Genomic DNA, 19,148 nt, shown 5'->3' on the forward strand with positions numbered 1-19,148 from the left:
ATCCAAAAGAATTGAAAACAGGGAGTTGAACAAACCCTTTTATGTCCATATTTATAGAAATATTATTCATAATATCCAAAAGATAAAAACAATTCAAGTGTCCATTAACAGATGTCTGCATAAACACAATATGGTATATACATACAATGGAATATTATTCAACCATATAAAAGAATGAAATTTTAATTTATGTAACAACAACATCGATGGACCTTGAAGACATGCTTATTGAAATAAGGCAGACTCAGAAGGGTAAAGATAGTATGATCCCACTTGTATAAAGTACCCAGAATAGTCTAGTTTAAATAGAGAAAGTAGAATACAGGTGATTGGGGGCTAAATGGAGGAGGAAAGGGCTAGTTATTGTTTAATAGAGTTTTTGTTGGGGATGATAAAGAAGTTTTAGGTATAGATAGTGGTGATGTTATGTAACATTGTGAATATCTAATTTTGATGAAAAGTAAGTGTGCTTAAGAATGGCTAAAATTATAAATAGTATGTGTATTTTACCATACACACAGACATGCTCACACACACTCCTAAGAAAATCACCACTGATTTTATTAGGAAAGTTTTTAAGTATTAGTGGAAACAATCAGGGTTACAGTGACAAATACAAGGTTTGCAAAATTCTAATATTTGCATAAGAACTCAAAGTTTTCCTTGACATTTTGTTCACTTTCAAGGAAACGTCTGACACAAAATGAAGTCTGAATATTCATAATTTGTTTGTCGTTTTCTAATTAAAAATGTTGTTGCAAGAAAAATCAGCTGGGTCGGCTCACAACTTTATCAAACAAGTGCTTTGATTTAAGACAACTGTTTTAGTTTGAGCTGCTATAACAAACATGCCATGGACTTAAACATCTATTTCTCACAGTTCCAGGATCAGGGTACCAATGGGTCTGGTATCTGCTGAGGGCCTACTTTGTAGATGGCTATCTTCTTGTATCCTGGCATGGCAAACAGAGAGAGAGGAAGCAGCTATCCCACGTTTCTTTCTTTTTTCAATATTTATTTTTGAAAGAGAAAGAGAGACAGAGACAGAGCACTAGTGGAGGAGGGGCAGAGAGAGAGAGAGGGAGACACAGAATCCAAAGCAGGCTCCAGGCTCTGAGCTGTCAGCACAGAGCCCGACGCGGGGCTTGAACCCATGAACCGCAATATCATGACCTGAGCCAAAGTCAGATGCTTAACCGACTGAGCCACCCAGGCGCCCCCTATGTTTCTTTTTATAAGGGCACTTATCCCACTCATCAACTCTACCCTCATGTCTTAATTACCTTCTACTACCATCTTATTAGGGGCTAGGAATTCGACATTCAGTCCATAAAAATACCACTGTACTTTGATAATGCTGCAAAAGTACTTTATGCTTCCATCCCATTTTTGAAAATTGTGATTAAAAATCACATAACAAAATATTTACCACTTTAACTTTTTAAGTGTATAGTCCGGTAGTGTTAAGTATGTTCATATTGTTGTGAAACATTTCCAGAACTTTTTCATTTTGCAAAACTAAAGATTTTGTCCCATACAATAAGGGTTGAGATTTCATAAAGTTATTTATTTATTTATTTATTTATTTATTTATTTATTTTGCTTCATCAAAGACACCTTAAGTTGAAAGTGGTACTTTTTAAAATTTGCAATCACTATCACTAGTATGGAAAGTTTGGTGCCTCTGCCTCAATTTGCATTAGCAATTTTATGCACCATTACTTTAGTACTATCACTGCAAATGTGAACACAGTGAAAAGGGCAAATAATACCTTGGTGTTATTGTGAAAATGGTTTTGAGTTGCAGACTTTCTGAAGAGTTCTTGGGAAGCTCTTCAAACATCCTCAGTCTACACGTTGAAAACCACTGATTTAGATCAGTGTCTTAGAAAGAAAGAAAAATAATAAATAAAGCAAAACACAGGAAAGAACATTTGGTGATTGGATAGATGAGGGAGACCATTTAGTTCGAGTGAAAGAGGAAGAAAACCTATATTTGAATAATGGAGTGCAGATGAAAAGGAAAAAAAAAATAGACTTAGGTGAGATTTCAGAAGTAGAATTGATGTACAGAATTGCAGGTATGTCTTTGGATTCATAAAATTATTACCTTTGTGCCAGATTTTATTACTCATTTCTACTTATCCAATTTATATCATTTACCTAATTACTCATGAAAATTGAGATTTTCTCTAGTACCACAAGAAACTAAAGTAAATAATGGATCTGGAATAGGAATAAGCGAGTCATTTAGTCATGTGGTTCTACTTACTGCTTTAGTTTGAAAATTTATAACCATGTTCTTTATCAACTTCTGCGTATACCTGTGTTGAACATAAATAGCGATTCAAATATTTATCTTTATGTCTTCGTTTAGTTTTAGGGACTAATGTCTTTTCCACTGTTCAGACCCAACAACAAACAAATAGTACAAATTGGTTTAAACACTTGGTTCTTGATATTTCAGTTTGAAGGCTTTTTTTCCCCCTTCTCAAACAGCAGTTCAAATGCCTCTCCTTCAGAAGGTGCACCACTAGTAGGAAGTTATGGATGTACTCCTCATTCATTCCCAAAGTTCCAGCACCCTTCTCATGAACTTTTGAAGGAAAATGGCTTTACCCAACAAGTGTACCACAAGTATCATCGAAGATGCCTAAGTGGTAAGATGCTTGTCCTTAAAAGAGCTGTATTTAAAATTAAAATATAATATTAAAAAGTGTGACATTTAGGGGCGCCTGGGTGGCGCAGTCGGTTAAGCGTCCGACTTCAGCCAGGTCACGATCTCGCGGTCCGTGAGTTCGAGCCCCGCGTCCGGCTCTGGGCTGATGGCTCGGAGCCTGGAGCCTGTTTCCGATTCTGTGTCTCCCTCTCTCTCTGCCCCTCCCCTGTTCATGCTCTGTCTCTCTCTGTCCCAAAAATAAAATAAAAAACGTTGAAAAAAAAATTAAAAAAAAAAAAAAAGTGTGACATTTAATATCAGGTTAAGATATTCTTTTGTTATAATTACCTTAAGTAAATGTGTTTATACATATTTTTATTCATGTATTTTGTAGCTTATATACATTAGGAAATGAAGTTTAGTATATTCTTGTTACTATTGACAAATGCTTAAATTTCAACAGTGAGTCAGAAAACAGATTAACATTTGTCCCTTATTTAGAAGAAAGCCAAATACATTTTAGAGATTAATATGTTTTAGTTTTCCTTATTTTAAGTTATATAAAATGTCTGCTGTTTTGACTTAATAAGTATCTTTAACAAAAAAAAGTTTTACTATTTTATCTTTTTCCAGAGAGAAAACGCTTGGGAATTGGCCAGTCCCAAGAAATGAATACCCTCTTTCGTTTCTGGTCCTTTTTCCTCAGAGATCACTTCAATAAAAAAATGTATGAGGAATTTAGACAACTTGCTTGGGAAGATGCAAAAGAAAATTACAGGTCAAATATTTTCTCACATTTTACAGTTGAAGGGAGTTTTCAATAAAATAATTTAAAGGGTAAAGTAGCCCAGTTTTGAACTGTGAAAGTAGAACAACATAACTGGGGAGAGGGCTGTATGTTTCCTATTGCTGCACAGCAAATTACTCCAAAACTCAGAAAATTAAAACACCAAACATTTCTTAGTTTACAGTTTCTAAGGGTCAAGACTCTAGGAACAGCTTAGTTGGGTGGTTCTGACTCAGATGTCTCATGTACAGTCAAAGTGTTAGATTCAGCTGTAGTCTCTAAAGAGTTGACTCAGGCTGAAAGATCCTCTTCAAGCTTATTCACATGGCTGAAGCTTCAGTTCTTCACCACATAGGCCTACTACTCGGCATTTAATGACATGACTTCAGAGCAAATGATCTAAGAAAGGTGAAGAACTTCTAAGACAAAGACTTGATGTCTTGTATAGCCTATGTTTGAAAGTGACATACCATCACTTTCGCCATGTTGTATTATTCACACAGACCAACCTTGGTACCATCCCTGGTAGGAGAAGATTACCCAAGATTGAGAATACCAGGAGGTAGGATCATTTGGAACCATCTTAGGGGTTGGCGCAAATTCCAAATGAAATTTGAAAGAGCCGTTAGAGACTTCCCTTGCATGTGCACTTTCGTCCCCAAATTGACAAATACTTAGAGCCGAATTAGTTGTTAAGATGCCTTGAGCCAAGAAAAAATAAGGCCTCTCATGATATGTCCACACTCATCTATCAAATCTCATTTTTTCCTACTAGTGCTCTGGTCCTCTAGGCAACAATATTACTGAACATGTTCTCTGAATGACCCAAGTTATTGCATCTAGATAGCTATACATATTCTTACCTCTGGTTATTCTGTTCTTCCTCCCTCTGCATTGCTAACTCATTCTTTTCATCCAGGCTAGACCTTGCTTCCTTGAGAAGTATTCAGGATAAGTTTTGAAGGTTCCTATAGGACAGAGTTGGGACCAAACTGAAAGGGTCAGAAAGAACATGAAGTAGACTTATGCAAGCAATTTATTCCTGGAAAGGGGAAGAAAGGAAGAGATGGAAAGAAGAAAAAAAGATAATTTTACACTCAGTATTTACTTAAATTTGCCATTCTAAAAATGGATTCTACTTGTAAATCTTAAATAAGAATATATTGTTAACCAAATATTGTGATCTTTGAGAAGAATACAAAAAATAAATTTTTCGGGAAAAAAAATTGCATTTACCCTGACTTGTAGAAAAAATAGACTTTAATTTTCATCCAGAATATTTATCTTCATTAGGAATGACAGATACATAGCATGTGTACCTCTATTTCTCTCTCTTCTATTCCTGACCTCTCTAATCAATCCCAAAACTGTTTAAATAATGTTCTTGAATTCAGATTTTTGGTCTTTCTTACCACAGTTTTAATAGCTACTTCCAATTTACCAGGTTTAGCACAAAAGGAAAAACTTGCCATTTTTGATTTTGGTGTTATTCAAATATATTGACAACAAAACATTTTGATATTATTCAAACTATGGTTTGCTACTCATTAGTGGGTTGTGAAATCAGTTTAGTAGTTTGAAAAATGTCCGACTGCACTAAACATAGTAAGGTTAAAATTTTTTATAATTTATATAAACATGCAAATTTAGAATTGTTTGCAAAGCTTATATATGCTTTTATGTATACTTGTATATATGAGTATTGTGTCACCAGATAAAATATTTTTCTTACTATTAGATTTAGAAAAGTTTGAGGGGCACCTGGGTGGCTCAGTTGGTTGAGCATCCAACTCCTGATTTCAGCTTAGGTCATGATCCCAAGGTCTTGGGATTGAGCTCAGGATTCTCCCTTTCTCTCTTCTCCCTCTATCCCCCTCCCCCACTCATGCTGTGTCTCTCTAAAATAAAAAGAAAAGTTTGAAAGTCACTGTTATCATTACTCTCAGTGTCTTTTGCTGTTTCTGCAAACAATTTCTGTTTGTTCTTCAGGACTTTCTAATAACTTTCTGATATGCCCATGCCTATCCAAGTCTAGGTTGGGAATTCTTTTTTTGTGTTCCTATATCAGTCTGTATGTTTCTAGTGGTTTTTAACACATAATTTTGGGTCTGTTTCTGCAATGTTCATGACTAACCTGGATTAGCTCTTCCTTAGGAAGTATGTAGCACAGTTATTGTTAAGCATCTGAAGGCTTTGAAATCAGGGCCAAATTTGAATCCCAGCCTATTAATTCACTGTGGATTGGCAAATTATTAATCACAATAAGCTTCAGCTTCTTTTTACAGTAGGGGAAATTGTGGTAGATACCCTCAAAGGGTTATTGTGAAGATAAAACAAAACATGTTACCTGATACACAGTAAGTGCTCAATAAATTGTTACTGTTATTAGAAAGATTAGTACTGAATCTATCCATTGACTAAATTCAGCAGTAGGATAGTTTTAAGAAGGAAGGAGAGAAATAACCTTTATTATCTTCAATGTGCCATCTCTGGTCTAAGTACTTTATAAATATTTGTGTCATCTATTCTTGAAAAGTATGATATTGTTATCCCCCATTTTCAGGGATGTAATTACAGGCCCAGAATTCAAATATAGTTCTTTCTGCTTCTTATCCTTTATATTTTCCACTCATCTAAGCTTTCTCACAATGAGGGGTAAGTGAATAAATGGCAACTGAGAGGCTGGCCATTTGCCCCTTGTCTTCACTTCAGCAGTTATGCTGCATAGTTGGATTGCGATTAATGTTATACTTCTGAAAAAAAAAATAATGTCATACTTTTGGTCTTTGGAATTGATTTGCTAAAAATTAAGACTAAAAATCCAAATATTGTAGTAGTCTATTGGCCTTTACCAATAACCTCTAAGAATTCTAACATTCTTCTAGAATGTCATTTACTTGATAAAACCCAAAACATTCTCAATTCTGCTTTCAAGAAAGAAAGGAAAAAAAAAAGAAGAAAAGAAAAGACAGAGACATAGGCTTCACTGCCAAAGATTCGGATTTCATTGGTTTGGAGAAAAGCCTTGGCATCAGTATTTTTTAAAAGCTCTCCAGATGATTCTTACATATAGCCAAGGTTGAGATATCAATGCTTTATATTTATATTTATATTTATATTTATATTTATATTTATATTTATAAAGTATATAAGCTAATATCAGTATAATATCACATAAGAGGAGTGTCAAGGCATGTTTGTCATTTCTGAGCTGGTGATTCTTTAGTCCTTAGTCCCCTTAGCCTTCAGTCATATAAGCTCAAAGAATAGTATCACTTATGGCTACCAAAACAAGGGGCTCAGGTCAGTGTGTGGAGGTAGTTGGTAGTCCTACATTTCTCTTGGTAGCTTGCCAAGAAACCTATTTATTCTTCTGGACAGACCATCGCTTTCCATCTTGTAAATAAGGTAGTTACAAAAGACACACACACACACACACACACACACACACACACACACACACACACACACACACCTTCACGTGAATAAAAGCCAGGCAAAATTATGTTGCAGGTAATGAAGAAATTGTAGTATTTATTCCACTAAGGCACCCAGAATGACTTAAGGATTCTAACTAGGAATCTATTAATTGCGACTTGTTTTAGTTGAGTAAGCTAGACATGGTCCTTTTACTGCTGTTCTGAAGACTGTGTTCACTGTCATGGGTTCTGCTCATCACCATTAATTAAATTAAAGATTGAGCCCATGTAGTTTGCTGATCCACTGTCCAAAATTTGTCTTGGGTTCTCTAGGTAGCTTTAGAAGAAAACAAGGAAATTTGCTTTCTGATTTTATGTAGTGATTACAGTTGTTTTAGCAAAATATCTTTTATGAGATGTACTTTATAGCTAAAGTAGGGAAGATCTATTAGGAGCCATTTAATTAGGTTTGTCATTTATAGTTGAATAGGTCAACCACACATAGGGTCTAGGGCACAGAGTATAGTCTTTATCTCTCTTGAGTAAAGATTATGTTCAAGAGTATTTAAAACCACACACAAACATACCATTATAAACCTTGGTCTGGGAAAAATCTAAAACATTCTTAATGCCACTGAATCTTTTGGACATTTCTTCAGAAATACCAGGGAGAGATCCTCTGTCCAAAGGAAGACAACTCTGGTTGTCCACAGGCTGCCTGTCATTCTGCAGGTTCCCATTATAGTTCCATGAGGTGCTATGGCTGAGTGAACAAAAATAGCAAAGCCATCCATGAATTACTAATTAACCATTTCAGCTAAAAACAAACAAAAACCTGCATACTAAAATTTACATACATTTAAGCTCTTCTGTTTTTTTGCTTGGGGTTATTTGTGTCATGTTTCCATGTATCAGTGCTGCTAAGTATGAAATCTTCACATTGTCATAGCAAAATTTTTATTGTAAACCATTCATTTCCTTTCCGCAGGTATGGATTAGAATGTCTGTTCAGGTTTTATAGTTATGGACTAGAAAAAAAATTCAGACAAGAAATTTTTAAGGATTTCCAAGAAGAAACCAAAAAAGACTACGAATCTGGTAAAACAAAACATCCCAATAATCTTATTCTATTTAGAAATTGTAAACCTGAGTCAATAAATAGAGAGAATTCATAACTCTTTTTTTTCAGAGTAGGCCATTTAAGACCTTCAGGCCACTATTATGGTTCTTGATGAAGGATGGATGGAGCACCATATAGTAAGAAGGCCATTCCTATAATGTGTTAGAAAATAACCATACCCATGTGTTTCCTTTATGAAGTAGTATTTTGCCATTTTTTCCTCAATAAAACATGAAAATAATACTCACTGATGTTCCATTACTTGAAAACTCTTTGTAACATCAGCAGGTAGGCTTCAAAAGATGGATTAGCACAGTGGGTAATGGTGCTGACTTTGGGCCAAATGCATAGGTCCGAATCCCATTTCCACTACTTAGTAGCTGTGTGACCTTGGTTAAGTTACTTAGCTTTGTTAGCCTCAGTTTACTCATCAGTAATATATATAAGTATCTATATTACAGGGTTGTATGTGGTTCAAATTAGTTTAATAAATAAAAACCATTTAAATAATACTTGTTACATAGTGGATTCTTACTAAATGTTAGCTGCCATTATAATTACAACATCTTATTCTCAAGAACTAGATAAAGTGTTTGCTGGAAGGTAAATGATTAATTGCTGGTAGGATCATGTTCAATATGAATCATTTTTAAAATTCTATATAATTTAATGTGTATACTTTTCTTTGTTATTAGGTCAGCTGTATGGATTAGAAAAGTTTTGGGCTTATCTAAAATATTCTGAATCTAAGACGCAGTCTATTGACCCAAAACTTCAGGAATACCTCTGTAGCTTTAAGAGGTTAGAAGACTTCCGCATTGATGTAAGTTTTAAGTCCTTTCTTCTGTAGTCTTTTTTTTTTTTTTTTTTTAACGTGTATTTATTTTTGAGACAGAGAGACAGAACATGAACAGGGGAGGGGCAGAGAGAGAGGGAGACACAGAATCTGAAACGGGCTCCAGGCTCTGAGCTGTCAGCACGGGGCCCGACGCGGGGCCCGACGCGGGGCCCGAACTCACGGACTGTGAGATCATGACCTGAGCCGAAGTCGGACGCTTAACCGACCAAGCCACCCAGGCACCCCGATCTTCTGTAGTCTTTTTATTACCTTTAGATTTTGAGCTATCAGTGACTTTCTTAACTTTGATTTTATAATTTTTATTTTTTTAACTTATTTCACAATTTTAATTTTCCAGTTTTGAAATCAAACTTTAAAACAGGTGCAAAAATAGTACAGAGAATTCCCATATACTCTGTTTACCCAGATTTCCTAAATATTAACATCTTACATAACCACAGTCCAATTGTCAGTTCACTTTAATTTTGATAAGCCCCTATAATTAAACATTTTATAGATTTAGTAACTTTTATGTGGATATGTTACTAATTTCTCACACCACTTTGAAAATTTTTCACTTTCTATGTACCTTCATCCTATAGTTTCCTAAAATGTGCTAATGTAACATGTATTTAGGTTTCCCCACACAATAAAGGTAGGACAAGAATATTATATACATATGTAGAGACAGGAGAATAAACTTTAAACGATTTGACAAGGAAAGCATTACAAAGAAAGAATGGGATGAAAATAAGATAAAAGGAGGAAAAAAGAGAAATAAGGACAGAAAAATCAAAAGAACAGAAAAGAGAGAGGTAGAAGGAATGCTAGGTCCATCTCTGCTTAGTATTGTAATTTGTTTGTCTTATATTTTGTGTAAATAGGTTTGATGGCCTAGCGATGGAATTAATAGACGTGCTTGTCTCTGGAATTAAAGTGTTTCTAGAGTAGCCTAGCCAGTTCTTTCACAAAGACATCCTTGCTCTGTAATAGTGACTTTTGCCCTATCTGAACAGGAACTAAGAATTCAGGCCTCCGCTTTTAAATACAATGGAAGATTGGAGAGGAGGTTATGGTCTTAACTTGTCTACAAATGAAAATATTAGTCTGGTGGTGGGTTCCCAAATCTTTGTAATTGGAAAGGCCTTAAAAGCTGACTTTTTTTTTTTTTTTTTTTTTTTGAGTGCAGAATATGTTTTCACTGCCTACCCTCTCCTTGCTTGCAGTCTGAGGGGACTTGGGAGCTTTATGGATATTTATGTTTGAAAATGTTTAAAATTAATACATCAATAATGCTTTCTGGTCTCCTTATTCTAGAAACCCTAGATAGACTTTCAAACTTGCTAAAGATTATTTAACTTCGTGTCTCTTTCCCCCCTGCTGCTTTCATTTATCTGTTAAACATTATCATTCAAACAAGCCTAGGATAGGTGTTTAGGGTTGAAAGGGACTGGAGTTGACAGAGGTTGAATAAAGCACATAAAAAGTCTCTTTGAAACATTTTCTTCGAGGCAGGGAAGCTAGCTTTATATTTATGCTCTGCAATGTAGTTCAAGCCCCAAAACATATGAGAATCTTAATAAACACATGTTGAGTGAAAGAATGAACAAATACTAGGCTGATTTAGTTGAGGAAGAAATGTAATACCTTAAATTGCTGTTAAGTTTTTGTTATGCTAATAAAATCTACTGAAGTGCCAACGTAGTTTCCTTCTTTCTTGAAAAAGCCTGGCCTTACATTTTGAAGGGAGGAAAAATAGTAAAATTGTCACTATGTTGTCTTTCATAATTTGCAGCCCCCTATTAGTGAGGAATTTGGAAGAAAAAGACATTCATCTACTTCTGGTGAGGACAGTAGTCGTCATAGACTTCCATCTAATTCCTCTACAAAGCTACCAAATGCTGCTAAGCCTACATCTGCTAATCAGCTTTAGGTCCCAATAAACTCTCCCAGAAGGAATACTTCACAGGAGTCCAGTGACAATTCACACCAGAAAAGTGCTGCCTCAGTTTCAACAGATGGTGAAATGCCTGAGAAATAGACTGTTATGAAAGTTGTTTGCCCTTGAAATCAACATTTGCATCAGTATTTATTTGGGAAAAATCTTCTGATGTTTAATTGTGATCATCACAAAAAAGAAAAAGGAGGAAAAGTGGTAGCATTTTTTTCTAACAAGATAAATTCTAAAAACATTTTCCCTGATGTCATGAGCAAGGATAGTTTTGGTGACCTTTTATAGAGATCCTCTATTAATGTATTTTGGTCCCAGTATTTCTTTTTCAAAGCAATTGTTTACAAGAACAGCATTCCTTAAATATATACAAAAACAATGCCTATATACAAAAAGGAATGCCTAACATTTCAGCTCATACTTCTTAAAGAAGATACAGTATGTTGTATTCATCTCTTCTATAGAGCTTTCCTAAAGAATCCGATCACCCCGTTATCAATTCATATTTGAACTTATCAAAAACAAAGGCAGATTACGTATATATTTTTTAAATTCAGAAAAAGAATATGAAATGATACATTTGCTTTTCTTGTTGATGTATAGTTTAAGGAAACTTTTTTTTTTTCTTTTTTTACTAAAGTAGAACTATATTGCAGTTAAATTGGAGTATGAAGTATGTGCACTTTGGATGCTGAGTTTGCTTTTTTCTCCCTAGTCATACCTCATGATTTCCATAGTTATTGTTGTGCTGGTGTGGAGTGTTCTGAATTGGCATCAGCTGGTTACATATTAGAAGTGATTTGCTTTCTGTGACTCTGTATAAGCCTGCACAAGTAATTGAAAACTGGTTGGGATTGGTTGGAATATTGTCCTAAATCAATTAAATCTCACACTGTTTTGAATGCATCTGCTATTTGTACATCTGCAGGTGGGTATGTCACAAGAAGTCAAATTATCTTCAATTTAAAAGGAGTAGTTTTTCCTGTTTCTTTTAGTTTTGTTTTGTGCTCATGTTTTCAAGAGTTATAGCAAATTTATTTCTAATTTTTATTGCTCTTGCAACTGATGTAAATGATAGTTTCAGTTTTGTGGGAATTAAAAAAAAATAAAGCGCTTATTCTAAATTATTTGAATTGATTTTTAATTATTTTTTTTAGATATAGTTGAAAAGCAAAAATATTCAAATTCTGCTAGTAGAAAACCACTCTATTTTGTGAATGAAATTTCAGTTATAAACCTATATCCAATTTATTTACCACATATATTTTCTTGGCAGAGCAGCCAGTTTAATACACTAAATTATTATTTTCTTTTTGATGTTTTTATAGGATGACAACATTGAAAAACATACAATCTTTGGATAAATGGGCTATTCATCAGTAAATGAGATTTTCATTAGTTCATTAGTTTCACCCATGCATAAATGATAATCTGCAGTTTTGTATACAATATTTGGGGGTTATTTTGATGTGTTAATTTTAAGAAATAGTCAAATTTGAATATCCAGAAAATAAATTTACTTAGAGATGTTGGAAAGAGGATGCAAAACAACTAAAGATTAGAATAATAAATTTCTAAATGTTTTCTTAAGTGGATATGTAGTTCTGGCTTTTCACTGAGAAATTTCCAAACCATGCTTATTAGCTTTAAGGGGATCTCTTGAAATAATCTAAAAAGTTTTCTTGATATCCTTTTTGTGCTGAACACATACATATGAAACATGTATTTAAGATTATTTCCACTCACCATATACAAATGTAAATTTGGAGAATTGTATATTTTATATGAAAATAGCAATCAAGAGTTCTGTGATGTGTAATAAATTAGAAATTTTATATTATTTTTACTATAAAAGTAATACATATAACTGGAAAGTTTAGAAAAGCACAAAGAAGAAAATAAAGTACCTTTTTAAAAAAAGAAAAAAACAAAATTGGCATCATGCTATACATATAGTGTTATGACCTTTTTTCACATATTAGAGGTGAGCATTTCCTGATGTCATTAATATTTTTACACTATGACTTTTACAAGTTATGTAATATTCCAGCAGGTACTTCACATTGCATCATAGTTTATATTTAGCTAATCTCCTGTTGTTGAACTTTAGCATGTGGCCAGGTTTGAGCTGTTACAAACAACAATTTAATAATATTCCTACCGATAAATCTTTGTGTATATATCAAATTGGACTTGCAGGGACATTCACATTATGCCACTTCACTCTTATGAAAGACCTATCTTAGTACGGTAGTGGCTTTTCTCATAAAAGTGAAAATCCTCTTTGGATTTCTTTCAGTTCTCAAAAACAGATACTAAGGTAGGTCTTTTGTAAAAGTAAAGTGCTGTAACAAGAACTTGAGGAAAGTGAGGGATACTGCTCTTTACGCCATTTCAATTTATGAAAGGTTTCTTAAGAATGCTTTACTCGGATGGCAGGGGACACCTGTATTGCTAGCATAAATTCGTAGGAGTTGAAATTCTAAGTAGAAATGTGTTCCCATTCTAACACACTCTAGAGTGGTTGCATGGTTTATACTGAGCCAACAGCATCTGCTTTCCTGCATCCTCACCAACACTGGTTATTATAAATCTTTCTCTTTGATAAATTGAGAAATAAAAACACTATTTTAATGTCATTATATTAATGAGGTTATTAATGAGTGGTAGTTTTTATTGTTTATTAACTATATTATTTGTAGATGGCTTGATCATATCCTTTATGTCTTTCATGATTATCTTTTTCTGATTGATTTATAGAGCTTTTATACTTATCAAGAACATTAACCTTTTGCTTTCTAATTTTTGTTTCTGTATGTTTAACATGGTATGTATATTTTTTGGTAAAAAATTTTAAAAATTTACTCCTTAAATTTTAAATTTAAAACTCAAGCAAATAAAAGCATTGTTATTCAATGAAAAGAAAAACATTATTGACTATAAATCTAAACAGCCCTACCCAAAATTTATGTAAGTCCCTAGAGACTTTAGATGCTTCCTTTTCAATTTTATAAGTAAAAAGGCAACGTTAAAATATTTAAATCCAACTACTTATTTTTTTTAAGAAATAGGTGGGGCCAAATTTAGAATTTTTTTGTACTAAAAGTAGTTATAAGGAAGAAACTTAGGTTTTAAAATCCATATTTTAGTTTTAAAATAGATTTTATGTTTTAAACTTGTGTTTCTAGTTTTGGACTCCACTCTAACATTCTCTCCTTAACTTTTTCCGACATACTTCTCCTTGTTATTATACCAAACAGTGTTACCACTTTCCTTTCTGTGCTTAATCTTTTTGTTCAGTTAATTTTTTAGTTCTTATCAAACTGCTTATTTTTATTTTATTCTTGTATAGAAGACTGATCCAATAGAGAGTAATACCTGATTCTATCACCACTAGATGGCAGAATGGAATAAGTCAGATCTGTAGTCCTTTGACAGGAGTGTGTGTGTGTGTGTGTGTGTGTGTGTGTGTGTGTGTGTGTGTGTGTTTTGGAGAATTCTCACTCCATCTTGTGGTGACATATAATTAAATCAATTACTCTTGCATTCCTAATAGTCGTATGAGTCTCAGCAACTCATGATTACCTTGTTAGGGCAATGCCAAACTGTGCTTAAGTTATTAGTAAATAAACACAGCATTGATTTGTATGGTTAAAGATAAAAATACTCTTGCTTTGGGTTTTTGTCCACTTACTTTAAAACTTAAAGTACTTCATTAACATTATTTGTGATTAACTCTCAAGATATAAACAAACAAGAAAATTATAAGATACATCTGTTTAAATGTGTGGCTAACCTAAGCTATGCATTTAATTCACACAGCAAGTTAGTGAATGGATCCTGCCTGAAATATGAGAAACTTAAAATTAGATGTTACTTAAAAATTTTTTTATTAAAAATTTTTTTTAATGTTTATTTATTTTTGAGATAGAAGAGTGTGAATGGGGGAGGGCAGAGAGTGAGGGAGACACAGAATCCAAAGACTTCCAGGCTCTGAGCTGTCCACACAGAGCCCAATATGGGGTTTGAACTCATGAACCATGAGATCATGACCTGCGCCTAAGTCAGATGCTTAACCGACTGAGCCACCCAGCAGCCCCTAGATGTTACTTTTATAATATAATTGTTATCACACAGCTAGTTGAATGGCAGAGCAAGAATTTGAATTCAAGTAGTCTAGCTCTATACCCCAAGCTCTTCATCTTAACCAGACTGTTCTTTAACAGTTTGAAACATTGAAACATATGGATACTGACTCTAAAACTGAACTGCAATGATTCTTAACTATTATGAAATTGAGTGTTAAGTCTCCTGGTTAAGACTGTTAGGTTTTTGTATCATGGACGTCCTCTGCAGTAATGAATGGTATAGTAGAACATTTAAATATGTACATTGAGTGCTATATGGTACCTCTTTTGGGGGAAAATCATGATTAGGGAACAATATCATTTATGTATTTAAATGTTTTCCAGAGTTAGGTATGGTAAAAAAAAAAAAAACAAAAACAAAAACAAAAAACTAAACTGAACATCTTATCCAGAACATGATTATGAAATTTTGTATTACATTAGGGTTATTATTGTCAAGCAACAATACTATAGTGTTCATAAATAATGGTATGTTAGTCTCAAAAAAGCTTGAAAGAAATATGCCACACAGTTAATTAAAAGGAAGCACATCTGGCTTTATACTTTACCAATTTTCCCAATTAACTTGGCCAATTAAGACATGATTTGGTTAATAGAATGGTTTCTACCAATGTACTATACATATTTGCTTCAGTGAAAAAAGCAGAATGTGCTCTTTGTTGTTTTAATTTTGTTTTCTCCAGGTAGTATTCCAGGTCTATAAAACTGAATACTTCTTTGCATGTTTTAAAATATATTAGACCTTCATTACGACATGAACATAATCATAGTACTGCTATGTTTAATGTTAAAATATTCTGGTTTCCAGTTGAATGCCAGTATAACCTAAGAGGAATCTGCCTTTTATGAGAAGGGCTTTGAAAGGGGGAGGCTCTGTGAGACCCCAAAATTTAGTATGTAGAATTTTGTATACTTACAAGTTCTTTGGGGGAGATAATCCATGAATCTGAACTATTGTAATGTCTCACTTTTAGTTCTCTCCTCTTATATATTGAGTAATAATTTTGCTTATTATGTTTTTCCAGCATCACCACTATGTTACTTTTGCCTCATCATAAATATCCAGTCTCTGAGCAGGATATGAGAATCTGCCTTTCCATGACCCATGGCCTCTCCCAGGCTCAGTGACCCTCCGATGACCTCCCACTGCCACTCACTGCTTCTCACTTCCTTTTGCATGAACCAGAGTATATAATCTAAAGACCAAGGGAGGCTTAAAAATAGCTCCCACATTTGTCAAAAACACTTTAAGAAACTTCTCTGGGTTGTCAAGGCAGTATGGTATAATGCAGTGGTACTCAATTTGGGCGTAATACTTTCAGAGGAGTTTACATAGACATAAATCATTTTAAAGGAATCAATTTCCAGATTCTCAACTTCTGTAAGTACTCTTTTGTAAAACTGATTTATCTGGTCAATATGCTAGAGTTCCTGGTAATCTCTTTCCCACTTTATAATTTCCTTACCCATCCCAAGTATTACTCTTGATGTGAAAGCCATTATGGGCCACACAAAGGTGAAACCTTCTTTAATGATTCGTTGAGCTCTCATAAATTCAAGATTTGCTGAATTTGTGTTTAAGAATATTTCTGTTAAGAGTAAGGCTTTGTTGGGGTGCCTGGGTGGCTCGGTTGGTTAAGCATCCGACTCTTAAATTTGGCTCAGGTCATGATCTCAGGGTCTTGGGAGCGAGCCTCACATCAGGCTCCGTACTGAGCATGGACCCTCTGCTCCTCATGCACGTGCTCTCTCTCTCTCTCTCTCTCAACAAACAAACAAACAAACAAACACCTGTCTTTATTTTGCTTGGTGTTCGGTGTGTTGTTCAATGAAAGAACATATGTTTTATCAAGTCATACAGAATATAATTACTGTCCTCATTTCATCTGATAAAATGTTTAAAATTTTCTACTTCCTGTTTACAAGAAATATTATTTTAAAAGTATTTGCCAGAGAAATTTGTTCTTAGCATATTAAAACATTCTCTTTTGGGGCGCCTAGGTGGCTCAGTCAGTTAAGCGTCTGACCTCGGCTTAGGTCATGATCTCTCTGTTTTGAGAGTTTGAGCCCCGCATCGGGCTCTGTGCTGACAGCTCAGAGCCTGGAGCCTGTTTCGGATTCTGTGTCTCCCTCTCTCTCTGCCCTTCCCCTCCCTGCTCGTGCTCTCTCTCTCTCTCTCTGTCTCAAAAATAAATAAACATTAAAAAAAATTTTTTTAACATTCTCTTTCATTAGATTTCATTAAAAAGTTGGATCATGATTCCTCTCAAGATATGCATTTCCAATAAACTTGTAGCAGAGATTGTCAAGCTGATTAATCCATTTCTCCTTTCCCTGCTGCATACTGCTAGACTGCAAGCCCATCTTCCTGCTGTCTCAGGTTTGCCAGTATAACTGGTTCTGGGTTTTGGAAAGGTAGAGGAACTAAGGGGCACCACTTCCAAACCTGCCCACATGATCATGCCATCTCCACGTTCATTTTTCCCTTTCTGGGCTATGTGGAAGCTACATGTTGAAGACAGTAGAGCCTCAAGATGGGAGGAACCTGTGTACCTGAATCACTGCCTCATCCCTTTTGGGATTCCATATTATCAAGCAATAGTCTTCTGTATTAAGCCATCAAGAATTTGATGTTTATCTGTTACAGTAGCTAGTATTACCTTAACTAATAACACAAAATTTACTACCTATGTTTAGTCATTACCCAAATGTGTATATATGTTGTCTTCCTCAATTCTGTATTAATATTTGTAATAAATCCAGAAAAGAAATTTTTACCAATTAGAACTTATGGTCAGAGGAAAATAAATGAAAATTTAAATTATATACTTATTTTTGTTGTAGATATGTATCTGGTGATAAGACTTTCAAACATTAACACATATTAAAAATATGGAGAAAATGGAATGGAAATACAAGTTCTTGGAGAAGACAGAACGGTGTAAATTTTCTAAATGTTAAAGAAGGGCTTGCTCATATATTTAAAAAATGGATGTAAATGGGTTTCATTGGATTCACTTAAAAGGTGATGTTTATAATTACAAGTATCAATATTCATAATATGCTGGAAAATCTGACCTTTGCAACTATTAACATGAAAAAAATTAAATGTCAGCTTACAATTTTATGAGGAATGCATAAGTTTTGAAAATTAGAAGGTTTTCAAGCAAAAATATTTGAACACTGATGCGAGCAGGGAAAATGCAGACTTTGGAGTTAAGTAGCTCTGCAGCCAAACTCTGGTTCTGCTGTATCACTGGGCATGTTATGTTAACTTTGGGCCCTTACTCTACTCCCGGTATTTAAATGATAATGCATGTAAATTACTATCTAGCACTAACCTGCTCCTATTAAGTACTTCCGGGAGGGGAAAAAAAAATTAGCCACTCAGGTGAAAAGTAATTCATCAAATCCTTTATTTCTGAGAGTGAATGAAAAGTTAGGTCCAGCGAAGGGGAAGAACTTTATTTGGGAGAGTGGGGATAATTTGGGGACAGAAGGATGAAAAGAAGCTCTGCATAGCAACATAGGACCAGAAGGGTCCTTATTTGGGAGGACACTAGGACACTAGGAAGGACAGCAAGGTTGTGAGTAAAAGGAAAGTGAAAAGGAAGCCTAAATTTGCTTTAACTTACTTTGGTTCTAGTCTACCAAGCAATTAAAATAGTTCTCAAATTTAAAAATTGCTCAAAAGATTGCTTTTAAGTTGGTGTAATTATTTTATATGTACCATATATAGCATGTACTTTATGAATCTCCTCCCTTGGGTTCCATGTGACTTCTATTTTAAGTAGCTCCAGAGTGATACCAGAGAATTAAAGTAGGTCAACTGCTACCTGCATTTGTTTCCTTTATAATTCTTTTAAATCTGAGAAAATTCAAGGCATTAAATATGGCAATTTCTTTACCTAGTATCTCTGATTCTAGTTTGTACCTACTGAGACAGCAGATGAATGCCAGTGGCCATGGCTAGAACAGAAACTGGAGAGGGCTGTGGAATTGCAAAGTTCATGCCTGGTAAATGGACAAATGCAATTAAAAGGATAGCTGGTGTCACCTGACCTTTGTTACTTTGCACGCATTTGCAAAGATGTATCTACTAGTCATGAAAGCATTATCTTTAATAGCATAAGGTTAAAAACAACCTGAATATCCATCAGTAAGGGACTTGTTATAGTATGGCTATATAATGGGATTCCATTGAGTATACCAACTCAACAGTTGAT

The 19,148-nt window shown here is 34.3% G+C and overlaps 1 protein-coding gene across 11 annotated transcripts in view; it reads left to right on the forward strand.

The window, feature by feature from the left end:
• The window catches only part of LARP1B (La ribonucleoprotein 1B), a 128,785-nt gene extending 110,560 nt beyond the window's left edge, over window positions 1-18,225 (forward strand). For 5 of the 11 annotated variants that reach the window (XM_078445751.2, XM_078445752.2, XM_078445744.2 and 2 more), the window contains 5 exons: window positions 2,500-2,660; window positions 3,293-3,437; window positions 7,854-7,963; window positions 8,681-8,808; window positions 17,158-18,200. In XM_078445751.2, the coding sequence (XP_078301877.1) occupies window positions 2,500-2,660; window positions 3,293-3,437; window positions 7,854-7,963; window positions 8,681-8,808; window positions 17,158-17,316 (703 nt within the window). In that variant the 3' untranslated portion in view covers window positions 17,317-18,200. Of the gene's footprint in view, window positions 1-2,499; window positions 2,661-3,292; window positions 3,438-7,853; window positions 7,964-8,680; window positions 8,809-10,618; window positions 10,894-15,947; window positions 17,106-17,157 lie in introns of those variants that run through there. The other 6 variants (XM_078445745.2, XM_078445749.2, XM_078445746.2 and 3 more) reach the window with 5 other exon arrangements.
• Window positions 18,226-19,148: the final 923 nt, after the last annotated feature.

The sequence above is a fragment of the Panthera onca genome, chromosome B1, assembly GCF_046562875.1.
Source record: "Panthera onca isolate mPanOnc1 chromosome B1, mPanOnc1 haplotype 2, whole genome shotgun sequence".
Lineage (NCBI taxonomy): Eukaryota > Metazoa > Chordata > Mammalia > Carnivora > Felidae > Panthera > Panthera onca.